Here is a 14,393-nt window from a genome sequence, read left to right as displayed (position 1 = left end):
TCCTCCGCATTGCCCAATCTGGTTTTGGATGTAGCCCCAGGTCTTCCACCTCAAAGAGTAAAAGAGGACCCCCAGGGAGCCTATGTCCATCAGCAACAGGGTGTGTGTTGAAAGCAAGAGAGCACTCAGAACAGTAAATAAATCAATTCACCCAACCATGAGGGGTCTAGAAAATTGGGTTTTGTTTATCTTTCATTTCCCTTTAGTACAAGGCAGATGTTTCTAAGTAATGAGCAGAAACCTCAGCAATTTTTAAGACTGAAGAGGAAGGGAGGGAGGAAGAAACATGTACAAGCTTTGAGGATGTTCTCAGCTCCAGCTTCAAAAAAACAAAACCAAAACCACACACCACCAAAAAATGTGTATCTGTAAAAGCAAGTTTTTCCTTAAGCTGTTTGGTAATTCTTAGTTCATAGGAGCATTTTATCCGAGGGTTCTTCATGTTTCCAGTCTAGGTTGTAGCAATCTCAGTGAGGCACTAAATTTTAGGCTGTTAAAGTCTTTCTATGCAGCATGGTCATTTTAAAATGATGTGGTAGCCATCATTGCTTTCAGCTGTAACAAAGAAATGCAAAGCATTTTTTCATTGCTTTTAGAAGACAGCACAGATACAGAACTCTAGATTTTCTTCTTAGGTAGTTTGCACTACTTTGTACTCTTTTCCACAACCCACTTACGAAAACCAAAGTTGAACTATTAGGTCAAAGCATTTACATAAAAAACCACAACATACTAACTGTCATCTTTTATCATTTTACTAGGTCTTCTGCTCATTTATGTCAGTGGTATCAATGGATTTATGAAAGTTTTATAACAGTGTAACAGAGAAAAACATAGATCAATCAGTCTATCATAGTGTAAGCTGATGCAACATCTTGACTTACACTAAATTAGATCACTTATCTTTTCAGGATAACAGCACCCAATTTATGATAATGTTTAGTGCAATTGAAAAGAGAAATTATCTTTAGAGCCACAGATAATAGCAGCAGCAATACATACCTTTTAATGTGCTGATAACAAAACAAGATTCATCTTGGAAATTTTGCACCATCTGAAGGGCAGAAGGAAAAAAACCAACACAAAATATTTTAAGCAATTAAATTCAAGTTTCATTCAGTGCAACTACAGAGGAGAGGTATCAAACAACATTTGGTGTCTAGTCCAACGAAGTCCCGAGTAACCCTGCCCATAAGATTATTAAAGTACATGACTGATTACGGCCCCTTGCAGCTGCTAATATACTTATAAGAAGCTCATACTAAGGCAATTGCCTATAACTGGTCTAGCTTCTTCAGCATTTTACCATCCTCTTTGCAGCTCTTGATCCTGCAAGTTCTTATACTGCTCCAATTAGTCTATTAAAGACCATGCTTTTAATTACCTTCAGTGAAGCTACACTAGTTTAGACTGGATGAAGACAGTCCCTCTCCTAAAATCTAACAATGGTAATACACATTCAGCTGAACGATGAAGCTCAGTTGAGCTTACATTGGCATCTGTAAAAATATCTAGAGAAATGGACTCCTCGCTGAATAAAGGAATATTGCTACTGAAAAGCCATCTCAGCAGCGTCCACCCAGTTATTTTGACATTACTACAGATGCTGTGCTTACAGTAATCATTTACCTGTTTGTATTTTGTCAATGCACAGGAATCTTAATGAAACTGCTATGAGAGGCAAGGCAGACCTTACAAGATTAGTATCTAAAGCTATTTGAGTTATTCATGAGAAACAAGATTTTCAGAACACGTGCAGGTTCTAGTGAGGTCCCTAACTAAAGGGGTGAGTTAAGAGATTCAGCTCACTTCAGATCCAATCTGAAATGCTCATTGAAGCTTCACCCTTAGTCAGTGCTTTTCCCCCACCTTACAGTAGCTGTGTGGGACACAGGAGGTGAATTACCTTCAGGAAGTGTCTCAGGTGTTCAGCATCTGTTTCAACTGTATAACTTCAGAGGGGAGGTGACAAGAACCTCTCTGATCAGCTCAGAAAATGCAGCTTTAATCAAAAGCTTTTTCATAGCTATTGAATATCATTAAAGTAAAATACTTTCTAGCTGCAAATTCTCACACCAAATACCCTTTTCAACTTAGACTAATCTCCCTATTCCCTTTTGCGTTTAGCATTCACCCCCTGCTCCCACAAATCAAACTTCACTGGCCAGTCTGTGTGTCTGTGCCTAATGATGCATGAAGTACATTCATAGAGTTCCTCACTCTTGCCACTAGTACTAGAACAAGAAAAAAATATTAAAAAAGCAATAGAAGTTGTTAATAATTGACTTAAATAAATACTTAAAACCTTACACTCAAGCTGGTTCAGGCAATTCCCCTACCAAGAGTTGCCTCCGAGCACTTTATATCCATAAAGCATCATAGTTTCAGATTTAATCAGGCTGAAATAGCAAGGAGACTTTAGGAATAAGCATTACAGCCTTCAATTTAGGCTCCAGTTGAGACCTATGCTCTGCTTCATTTGTTTTAACAATGTTTCTTACAAATGAAGCTCCTTAAGTGATTCTGGTGCATGAATGAGTAAGTAATTTAGTGGGGGAAAGAGAAAGAAGGGCAACTCACTATTAACCTGCAAGTTAATGGAATGGACTAAATTAAGCCATCATATAATGGGACACAAAGAGCTAGCAGAGGCCCATTAAATTATAGTGCACACTTACCCAGCACTGACTCTGACCCAGTGGCTGTAATCACTGGCCAAGATGTAAGACTAATCGCCCTATATATTTTTCAAACTTGCCTTCTTTAGGAAACTTTCTTATTTAATTTTAAATGTTCTCAATTTAGATCCTCGCTTCAAAATTTGTTTCAGTAGCCAACAGGAAAAGGAAATGACTGATTTTGTTGTGTTTTGTTTAAAACAAAAACTCTTTTACAAAGCAAAGATCTTAAAACCACACCACAATCAACGGTATGCATGAATGATTTGCATTAAGTATTTACTTTAACTTTGTTGTGATTAGTAGCCTTGCAAACCTTCCTTGAAGATTCACTCCATAATTGAAAAGGTCATTTTAACTTCAACAAGTTAGACAACTGTTACAGCTCTGAGAGTCTGCATTAACCCCTTACCTCATTGCTCACTAATACATGGATCCCTGTGGGTCCCTGACGATAGATTCGATTTATCTGCTGTGGAGATATGCTGTACAAGTTCGCAATCTTCTCAATTAATTCCAGTGTGGTCAATTCCTCCAAGAAGATTGCATGATATACTGCAACAAGTTGAAAGTAATTACAGAATTACAGCATAATTATAGAACAGCAACTACAGGTAACACAAAGTTGCTCAATATCAACAACTAAACGGGCTTAAGATCAAGGTTCGAATCTTGACAGTAGCTAAACAAGCTTAGTACCTTTAAAGCAGCACCCAAATATCCAGCTTGATGATTTGTAGAAAAATACCCAGTATTTGGATGCAGCAGGTAAATAAAGCACACATCACTTTTGCTCAGAGGAAAAGACAGGGACTAATGTATCATGGGGCACTTAAAAACCCTCTCAAAGACGTTAATATTTTTGGATAATCTACTTTTACTGATTTTGACATTTTAAAGTAGGTCCTATTAAATAGTAACACACCTGATATTATGTCACACAAAAGTAGTATTTTATTAGATGTTATCCCACTGATCCCACAGGTAAAGACTACAATGTATCAAATAACCCTAGATGACAGCAGTATTTTTTAAATTCGATACATAGAAAAAAAAAAAACCACAGGTAGAAAAGCTGTGCCTTGTTAATGCTATGTGCAAGGACTAAGGACAATCACTACTCTCATTTGATCGCACGTTATGTCATGAGGGACTGCTAAGAGCAGTGAGTCCCCAAAGCTTTGAACTTCCAAGAATTAGAACCTCACTTTAAGACATACCAACCTTCCATTTCCCAGAATATATTTAAAACAAGCCATAATCTAAAGCACACTATGGATGGTAGTTCTTAATGCTGTGGTCCCTATTAAGAACTGAACAGAGATTTTGCTGTGGCATTCTGCAGACAGATTGTAAATTGGGTCTCTTCCCCAGGCAGATGGTACCAGTTGAAATCTGTAGCCCTGAAACTAATCAAAGTGGCAGAACTGGGATAAACAGGACCTCATTAAACATTCAGGACACCAAGGTGTCTCATGCAGGAGCTCAGGCAGAAAGCCACATTCTCACCAGGTAAGTGTTTAACACAACCCATGCATAAACACTTACCACAAAGACTGCAATCTCCATTTTCTCGTTTTTGGTGGAGATGGGACCTGTTTTGCTCCGGTTCTTGACAGACATAAATTGTCATCTTGGGCCTTACATTTCTATGGATTATTAAAAAAGTAGTCAATTATTTAGTAGATCTAAAATTGTTCTAGTCAGCTATCAAATAATGAGAGATGGAATAATTCAGGCTGTGCATAAATAACCAGCTAATGGATAGTCTTGATGCGGATGACTAGATGTCTTAGGAAGTCTAGTAAGAGCCCCCTAGGAGATGGCAGTACAGTGCAGAGCACCTTAATCTCTCCAGGATCGGATAAGAATAAACAGTTTATAGCACTTGCCAAGCAGCTCATCATACCTTCCTTTACTGATGTGAATCCTGCTTTGTTGTAGAATTTATGATGTTATTGCAATAAGTAAGTTTAAGTCATTTGAGGCTCCAGGGGGTTGGTTGGATTGTTTGTTAGCTGTGATGCAGATGAAATACAGGGTATTGTAGGCTGTGTCTCATATGGAGTGGATGAAAAATATCAGCTGGTAGCAAATAACCCACTGGAGAACCACATTTTGCTGCTACGTTTTGGCAACATTCTTGAGCTGTGCTTGGATTTGATTACCATCTTGATCACCAGCCCCTGAGATGACCTCTCTGAAGTGTTAAAAGTAAGTCTAAATGCTACAGGTCTAGGATTAACTTCTAGATTAACACTGAAATAACCAAGGAATGCTGCCATAACAAAAAAAATAGGAAGGAAGTAGTACAAACCTTCCTTTGATTGCATTAAAGAGCCGAATTCCATCAGCAGGCCCACAGATTTGAACAAAGTCTTCTTTGGACATCTTCAGTAAGTCAGCACCTACATATTTCAAATTGATTTTTTTTCAGAAGTTAAGCAAATCTTAGCTTCCAAATTTGTGTATAGGCAGCAGGGAAGGGCAGGGGGAGAGAATCCACAAAGCTGAATCAGGCAGATTTGCCTAGAGAAGTTGCAAATTCAGAGGGGGGTACACTGCAAATCAATCACTGTGAAACAGAACTAAAAGCTGCAAAAGAGCAGTGCTGCACTGGAAGATATTCTAGCCAACTCACAGTCAAACTAGATATGTAACATTGGCCACTAAATGGCCCAATTTTCTCTTAACTGCCATGTTCACCAGGTTATTTAATCATGTTGCAAGTCAAGGTTTCAACATCTTTAACAATTCCCCCTTCCAGCATCTTATTGCTGTGTACAACTACCTAATGGGAGGGTACAGCGAAGATGGAGCTGCAGGTGGAGTCAGACTCTTCTCAAAGGCGTACAGGGACAGGATGAGAAGCAACAGACAGAAGATGGAAGATGGGAAACACTGATTAGATGTAAGGAAATACTTTTTCACTGTGTGAGTAGTCAAGTTTTTCAAGAGGTTGCTTAGAGAGACTGTGGAATTTCCAACTTTGGAGATACCCAAACAGAACTGCACAAGGCCCTGAACTTTCTTCAAGCAGGGGGCTGCACCTAGTGAACTCAATAAGTCCCTTCCATCTCAACTTGCTCTTCTGTCTTTACTTATTCTGTACTTCTACAAACTGTTCTGGCAAATGCTAACTAACCTAAGAACAAAAGAACAACTGCATTGGATCAGAGAAATGATCCCATCAACAGTCGCCAGCAGCAGATGCTATTGATATGAAGCATGAGCTGCACTTATGAAAGAGAATAAAAACAAAATAATTGGACTGTTCAAACTCACCCGAAAAACTTGAGAAGAGTCTACAGAATGGAGAGAACCTATTACGATGAAGCCACTGCTGGGCATCTTGAATAGAAGCAGAAGGAAGGAGATGCTACATTGCAAAAAGAATAAGAAGGTCTTGAAATGAACTGTTCACCAGTGTCCTAAAAAAGAAAAGCACCACATTAACATGATCTCATGTACTTACATCGTTGCTGGGAGGCAGGAGCTCCACTTGGTGGGTTGGAGAACTGTTGCTAAAAAAAATTATGTAAAGTTGGAAGAAAAAAAACACCATTATTTTAAAATTTACACTGCAGTGTCCATCCTCTTCCCCCTCCTCCATATGAATCAACTGTCAGAAGTTACAAGCCAAATTGGCTTTTTTTCTCTATCAGAATCATAAAAAGGTGTCCAAAATCTGGACCAAGAAAAAGAAAATTCTCTACTTGAGCCTTTTGTTAGTCAGTTGAGGTCCCACTCAACACTGAAAGAAGCTGAGGTTTACTGACCTCATTCAAACTTTTCCATAGGGGTGACTTGCTAATTTGACACCATCTAAGCAAAGAAGTTGTGACCTACAGGGTGGCTGAACTCAAAATTTCTATGAGCCAGAAATCCCCTAACTAAATCCACTGTCTAATAACGTTTCCTCACAAAAATTATAATTCAACCCTGGTGTTACCTTAAACATAGTAAACTGCAATTTAACTATATTACACTAAACCATGTTTCTACTAAGCCCTCCTAAAACATAGACAGGACTTCAACACATCAATGATTTTCCCAAAGGGTTAATAATAAACCACTAGAAGAAAATGCTCAACAGATCTCTCTACTAACACCAATTTTTGTCATTTCAGTGTTTGTCCTTATTCATAGGTTGAGCTCGTTCATTGAAAGCTTGATAAAACATTGGTTAGTAAGCTGTGTGGGAAGGCAACAAGGCTGCAGAGTCCTAGAGGAAGAAAGCAAAGGCCTATGCCAAATTCCTAGGGGAAAGTATGTTGCAGGGAAGACTGAGAAGTACTGAGGGACCCCGCTGTATATTTCTGTCATCAGCTATCTTCTTGGGTGTTTCAAGACCACTAAAACTGTTTCCTTATGACGGCTATATTAATGGATTAAACATGCCTCCCGTTAGTCCTTTGTTCTGGAAAGGCTTCTCAAAAGCCAGGCTGTTTGGCCCCAGACAGGATTTCTTTACATCCCATTCACCTAGGAATTCATCACCCCAAACTACCTCAAGACTTTCTGTCTTGAGAAGGAAGGAATACCAACTCTGAAGAGGTGCTGAAGTCTGAAAGCCTCCAACACTCTTGCCAGAAGATACTGGGAACTGCTGGTACAGGGAATGGTGTGTTCTCTGACCCCCACAGAGAGTAAGAGAGGAAATCCAGGGCAGGAATTGCCCTGGTGGTCCTCTGATGCTCACCTCCCAGGCACCGCACAAGCAGTGGACATACAAACAGCACCCTGCACTACAGGGCGTTCCTGGATGGAAGATCTTAAAAGGCTTTTTGTGGGAAATATTTTTCCCTTTCTAGGAAGTTCTTGACCTCTTCTTCCAGGGTATGAAATACATGGGACACACAAACCACATGCACACAAAGGCTACCATGTCAACAGGAAAGATAAAGCATTTATTTGTTACATACCCATCTCCAAGGTTGAAGCTGTTGGGAGAACTGTTGTAGCTTGGAGATGGAGCATTGTTCATTTGATAAGGCACATCTGGCCAGGGAGAGCACTGTTGGAAGAAAGGCAGTGGGATACTTTCATAAGGATGGAAATAAAGGATTCGATTCTCCTCTCATACCACATTCATGCTGTTGCCACGCCACTAACTTCAGCTCATCGCTCCTGCTGGGAGGAGGAGACGGGCCATGGATTTTCTACACTGCTCTCCAAGCGGGCTGTCAGGGGGCCAGATTGATTCCAGTTGTGCATTCCACATTTCTCCCATTTCACAAAGCCTGTCCCCAAATAACACTGGGCCAAAGTGTGCACAGCTGTAAGTCAGAGCAACGCCAGTAAGTCAACTCAGACTGAAGGCAGCAATGATACAGAAATACCCCTGGTCTCAATTATAAATCCCTAATTAAATCCAGGCAAGAGTGACAAATACACTCCAGTGGCGCTGCTTCAGGTTTATACCAGTGAAAGATCAGAATTTGAACCAGCCTGCTAAAACCTCTGGCTATTAGTTGAAGAGCTTGAGTTATAAATGGGTTTTACATGGAGAAAATTTAAGATACAGACAGACACAAAGCTACGAAAGCCTTCACAATGTAGGTCAAACTTCATATTCCATTACAGAAGTGTAAAACCAGAGTAACTCAACTAGAATCGGTGACTTTGTTCTGAATTTAAGCCACTGTAATCAGTAGGAGGAATCTAGCCCTGTGGAATCCCCTCCCATCAAGAGCTCAAGAAAATGCTCTGTAGTATCCTTGTTTGCAATGATAAAAGACAACAAGGGTAGCTTTGGAGTTTTATCATCTCCACAAATACTAGCAAATATTTTATCATCTCCACAAGCACTAGCAAATATTTAGCTCTTTGGCAACCCGTATTTCCCCATGCAACATGTCAAAGTGCATCAAGGCTCATAGGGAGAGTTTGGGATCTGTCAACTCAGTAGAACTAGGTCTCTGTACACAAGAGCCTTCTTAACAACCACCACGCTGAATTAGAAAACATGCTGGTCGCTCCTGGCAACATGAGGAAAATTGAGTGGGAGGGACTGGATCTCACAAACAGGAAGTTTACTAAAATTAAGAAAAAAACCCTCATTTTTTAGAAGTCCAGAAAGCCACTTCAAAAAAACAAGAACTAAATCAAACAAGACATTCCCATAGGGAGATTAAACCACTGTCTTGAGTCCTGTTGCTTAGTAATTCTGTAGCCTTCGGTAACCTTATTTATACACATCTCAGTAATGGCAAGGAAGGTAGAAACACATGCATCTCTACACCAGATGCATCAGAATACAAGACATTCAAGATATTCCTAGAGTACAAGCAACAATCTTCTGAGATCTTGTATGTAATAGTATCTTCACAGGAAAACAAATAAATAATTTAATCAGACAGCCTATTCATCTGCATCTCCAACATGAGAAAAATTTTGTTTTTCTGAAGAAAATATCTTATACAACTGGCATCTAAGTGCCATGACAAGTGCCCAGGAGAACAGCAGAAGACAGAGAAAACAATTCTTTAAAGCTAGGCTGTTAAGGATTGTTTTATACCCTGAAACATAAGAAACTTTGGCATCTTTTATAAACTTCAACAGTGAGAGACATTTTACAATTTCACTCCATTTTCAATTTCAATCAGATCTGAGCATACATGTCTCAACAAGGCAACCTCCAGGGATCAGTTAAACTGCATTTTCTCTCAAATCTATCTCCCAACATGCTGAAGTAGTACGACATGTCTAAAACACTTTACCTCTGTGAGAATAGTTGTCTCATAGGAAGGCTGATACTTCTCCTTCTCTTGGGTGGTCTTCTTCTCCATTTTTTCCCTGTCAGTCTTCTGTTTTCTGTCTGCTCCTTTAGGCTATAAGCACAAGCACAAGCTTTCCCTTATGCCAAGCATTACAAGTTTGGAGACAGAGGCCAACAGATTTTTTTTCTACTCTGTTCACAGAAGTCTCCTTAAGATTTATGGGAACTCTACATATGGAACAAGATGAGATCTGCATTTTCTAGAGAAAAAAATTAGTTAAGCATCTCTACTGTTTCTACAGCATCCTCCATTAATGCCTATTGCAGTTCCAAAATAAGCTGACCACAGTCCTGAGAATTGCTATCAACTATTTCAGACCATGAGCCCCACGAGTTATGCACCTCAACCAGTATTTGTAACATCTCTCCAGGCACAGGGAAGACACTGCTCATAGGAGCAAAGCTGGAGCAGCAGATCCTTTGAGAAAACAGGCCTACAAAAAGCTTCTTGTTAAGTGGCTACAGGTCTGCCATGTCCAGATAAGGAGCTTCAGAGATGCTTTTCTCTCTGAATCCTTCTCTCCCCCAGGTAACATGGAGAAGGAATCTGCTGCAACAAGCAAAAGGCATTTAAAAATTAAAATCTCCAAGATACACTCTCATTGTTCATGAAGGATTGAATCAAAGAAACTGGAGATGCTGTAGTATCTTCATCGCCTAGGAGCATCAGAACACAGTGAATACCCTAAATAACCCTGGTTTTGTATAGTGTTCAAGACACAATGGACTAGCCTAAGTCTTGGTGCAGCCCTTGGGTCATTTGAATTTAACTAGAATTGCTGTGCAGTTCAGTGTTTATGTCACTTTGTGTGCAAGAGCCCTGTTTAAGATCTTAAACATACCCAGTTAGAAGTCTGTTCTTTTACTCCACTATTTACACCACTCCTACACAATTTAAAAACTGAGCATGTCCCTGTGTCTTAATCTAGTTAATGACAAAGCCAAAACTACCTCATACCTTGAACACTTTGATCTGGCAGCTTGCAGAATGCAAGTGTTCTGTATATTCCCCGTTTTCATTCTGCTTAAAGGTGTCGATTTGCACCCGGAAGGGTACCCCTTTCTCTCCTCCATGCTTCCGTGGAGTAAATTCTGTACTGATGCAATGTACCTGGTAAAACAAAAGCTGTGCTCATCTCTGGAGACAGTTGGAAGCTTTGAAAATTTGAATTTCAGATTTTGCCTGAACATGAAGTTTTGGCTCCTCCTGAGAAACTCAGGCAGAAGAGTTAATATGTTTTCATTTCTCTTCATCAGGACAAAACAATTAGAACAAGCATCCCATAAAGAAACAGAGCATCAGGAAAAGCATCCTTTTACTTAAGTAAATCCCACATACAGATTAAAAACAGATAGTTGGCATTTCAGACAAGAAACACTCATGAAATGGAAAAACAAGCAAAACTAACAGGTTGTGAACAGTTTCCTCCAGACAAAACCCATGCTTAGAAAACAACACCAATTTTTTAAAAAAAGAAAATCCTAGCTATAGCAGGTAGTACTCCAAAGCTAGCAAGTAGCCAGCAAGTTGGTTTAGCAAGCATCCTACAAATTCATTATATGTGATTGTCACTTGAGTTTGTATATTATCATTAGCATCTTTCTCTCTTTGGGTCCTGGCTACCATAACCCTCCAGGCCTTTATAAGATATCTCACCATTGTATTTATGACAGAAATATCACTTCTCTCTTACCTGAATGAATGCTGAGGCTCTCTTTGATGGATCCCACAGAAATTCAACAGTGTTCAACTGGGTTGGGCTGGCTCTGGGATCCAAGATACCAACTGACAGCGGAATATCTGTAGAAGAAAACCCCTAAAATTTTAAAAATATTAAATTGAAGAAGAGAAAGCATTTCCATACAATTACAAGATGCATGTGAAAAGCGAAGCCACCAATGATATATCTATTTGGGACCTACAGTGCTAGACCTCCTTCCCACCCAAACACATACAGGATTCCTAAGAGAGCAGGATATAAAAAAACCTCAGCAGACATGCAAACACTCCATACATCATTCAGCATCTTGTTTCCAAACACTGCACAGGAACCATAATGAAATAGTCTCACCTATATCAAGAATGCGGTCCCCAGGCCGACTCCACCTCCAGCCCTCGAGCTGCTGATGCTCTGTGTACTGCAGGCGTCGATCATGGAAAACTACACGAATTATGCTCTGTTAAAGAAAAGATAGCAAGATAAACAACGTGATCCAAAGGCCCTTCTCTTGATATGACTTTGGTTTTCCAGTGTAGAACAAAAAGCTGATCTGTTACGTTTGTCACCCCCATTCATGAGGAGAGTAGAGGGTCCACCTAAGTGACCCATCACCATGTTTATCAAATTCCTAAGGGGCCTCTGAGTGAAAGAGCAACACACTTTCCCCTTCACAGGACATGTTTACACTGCATACTGAAGCCCTGTACAGCTTTCTGGGATTAGGTCTGGAAGCATTATAGCAATGTCCACCTAATCTTTGGTGTCACACCATGTAAACATCACTATACTGCCTCCACACCCAAAATGGCTCACCTGGGGGAAATATTTAATGTGTCTGTACCATGCCCCAAGCCCAGTATATCCCACTCTGATGAGCAAACATGAAAGCCAGCTCACCTGTCCCTGCACCGGTGGAGCTGACAAGCCCAGACACCTTGTCAGTGGGAATTAAATTTGATTCCAGCCATTAACAGCCAGTCATTGGATTTGCCCCAGTGTAAACAAGTGTCAAATAGGAAAGCTTCTGTAACAGGAGACTTTTCATCTCTGGCCTGCAATGGTGCAGCCATGTCAATAACTGGAGAAAAAAGGCTGGAATAAAGGCAATCCCCAGGGCAGACAAGTCCAAAGTACTCTTAATTAATATATCGTTTTGTATATTCAGTGCTACAGTTGGATGAGTTAATGACCCCTTACATCCCAGTTTCTCAAGTCCGTGCTCCTGCCGGGGACTTTCATATCAAATGAGTGAGCAATTTTTGCCAATCAACCTGAGAAAAGCCCAAATCAAACCCTAGCTCCAAGAAGTAAGCCAGCCACAGTGGGAACGCCTGCAAAATTGGAATCCCAATCCACATGCTTCCTGAAATGGGCCAAAAGACAAATAGAGAACTGCCTAAACTCAGACAACATCTGAAATCCAGATTGGAATCCAAATTTTGCAACTAGCCCCACGTCGCAAAAGAAATCCTGAGGCATAACAGCCAAGAACTGGGCAGAGGAAGGCTTGAAGGTTGGATCCAGAACCAAGGTCTGGACCAAAGGTTTTGAATTTGAACTATTTTGGGAGGGGCGAAACAAACAAACAAAAAATAATCCCCCAAACCAAACAATCAAGTTCTGTATGTTCATAATTATGCCCATTACCAAAGTAAACTGGAACTATGCAGAATCTGCATGGCAGAACAATGTAAACACCGGGGTCCTCCATCTGACACGTAACAACCCAGGCGTGTTGCTGGGGCTAAGAAGGGAGGCAAGTCTGCCTCTCAGCAGTTTTGACCATGTTCACCTCTGAACTTTGGGATTCCCCCAAACATAATATTCACAGTGAAACTCTGGGGTCTTGATCACAAGCAGAATAAAGTTTCCCCTAAAGCCCTGTAAAGCCAAGCTGCATAGTCCCATGAAACTAGTACTCAACAACTCCATCAGCCTTGCTCCCATTAAAAGCAACGGTAAACTATTTTCCATTGTCTCAGTGTGAGCAAGGTCAGGCCCTTCATTAGAGGCTGTATGTAGTAGCAGGAAGAAAAGAAATCTATATTTCTCCTTACCTTTACATATTTTGTGTTTAAATCTTGAAACTCTCCCAATTTCCTATTCTCAAGTAGACGGATTTCATAAGACTGACCTAGAGTTTAAGGAAACATTTCCAAGGTGTTTAATACGTTGTAGCAATGAGAGAGTCATGCTGGCATTAACGTGGCTAATAAAGCATACGTTTGATCAGGGAAAGCTCATTTTTGGTAACATAATGCATTTGCCCCAGTAATCGAGTAGGCACTAAAGCACAGCAGAAATCTGAGGGGAAGGTTTGTCTTTTGGCAACTAAAAGCTCTCAGTTAGGGCATCGATAGTCTGTTTCCCGAGGCTGCTACAGATTTTGGTCACCCTTCAGAAAGTCGCCAAGGTGTTTGAAGCAGTTGTCCCCCTGTGTCATGTAGCTGTAACAGCACTGCCTTTGCCTGTCCCTTCTGCTGAAGTTGTGTGAAGAGCTGCTGGCAGGACAGGTCTAGGCACTATTCTGCAAAGGATAGTAACTTGGGCAAAATCTCGCCTTCTTCAGAGAGCAGTCAGGCCTGTAAGGTGTTTCGGTGAACCAGAAATACAAGATTTGTTCCATAAAACCTTCAATGCGGCTGCCCAGGGCATAAATATTCCATCAGACATGCATGTGGAAGCAGCAATAGGTACTACAGCATGTGCAAGGACCAACTCCAGGAAGGGAATTCATACTCCAGCACCCCACTGCCCTTGGTGTAAGGAATTTAGCCAGTTCAGTAGAATTTAGCTAAGTGGTTTAAGAAATAACATCTCTCTCCAAGGCTGACAGCAGACAAAGGAGACACAAATGGCGAAGACAGCACAAAAGTTCATTGTACAGGACCAACTCTTCACAATAAACCTACAGCCAGTACAGAGGCAGGACAATATCATGTGAATTAATGGAGCATATGTATACCTTATAGCTAGTTTTTCTTGTTCATCTTGCTATCCCTCCCTTTTACTGAAAAATGTACAGGGTATGACAAGGTAGGCACCAAGGAGGAGATCAGTTTGGGTTTTCTGACTCAACCAGTACCTCTGCAAAACTGGCCCTGCAGAAAACTGCAAAGCAAATATATCTCCCTCTAGGCAGTTGCTACCAGCAGAGACAAAGACTGCAACATTTCTAGATCTACATCTAGAAATAGAAGACTTATGACAGCA

At 40.5% G+C, this 14,393-nt stretch overlaps 1 protein-coding gene across 1 annotated transcript in view; it reads right to left on the bottom strand.

Moving 5' to 3' along the window:
* Positions 1-459: 459 nt before the first annotated feature.
* Positions 460-14,393, bottom strand: part of TFCP2L1 (transcription factor CP2 like 1) — a 31,822-nt gene continuing 17,888 nt past the window's right edge. Inside the window, exons 3-15 of the mRNA XM_074910631.1 lie at positions 13,238-13,314; positions 11,532-11,637; positions 11,154-11,260; positions 10,418-10,570; positions 9,401-9,511; positions 7,604-7,695; positions 6,154-6,202; positions 5,964-6,057; positions 4,996-5,086; positions 4,227-4,327; positions 3,091-3,233; positions 1,003-1,054; positions 460-555 (exon numbers count right to left, since the gene is read on the bottom strand). Of these exons, the coding sequence (XP_074766732.1) occupies positions 518-555; positions 1,003-1,054; positions 3,091-3,233; positions 4,227-4,327; positions 4,996-5,086; positions 5,964-6,057; positions 6,154-6,202; positions 7,604-7,695; positions 9,401-9,511; positions 10,418-10,570; positions 11,154-11,260; positions 11,532-11,637; positions 13,238-13,314 (1,214 nt within the window). The 3' untranslated portion in view covers positions 460-517. The remainder of the gene's footprint in view (positions 556-1,002; positions 1,055-3,090; positions 3,234-4,226; positions 4,328-4,995; positions 5,087-5,963; positions 6,058-6,153; positions 6,203-7,603; positions 7,696-9,400; positions 9,512-10,417; positions 10,571-11,153; positions 11,261-11,531; positions 11,638-13,237; positions 13,315-14,393) is intronic.

This window comes from Athene noctua, chromosome 7 (assembly GCF_965140245.1).
Source record: "Athene noctua chromosome 7, bAthNoc1.hap1.1, whole genome shotgun sequence".
Lineage (NCBI taxonomy): Eukaryota > Metazoa > Chordata > Aves > Strigiformes > Strigidae > Athene > Athene noctua.
The sequence above is the reverse complement of the archived record's forward strand: the minus strand, read 5'-3'. Positions and strand labels throughout refer to the sequence as shown.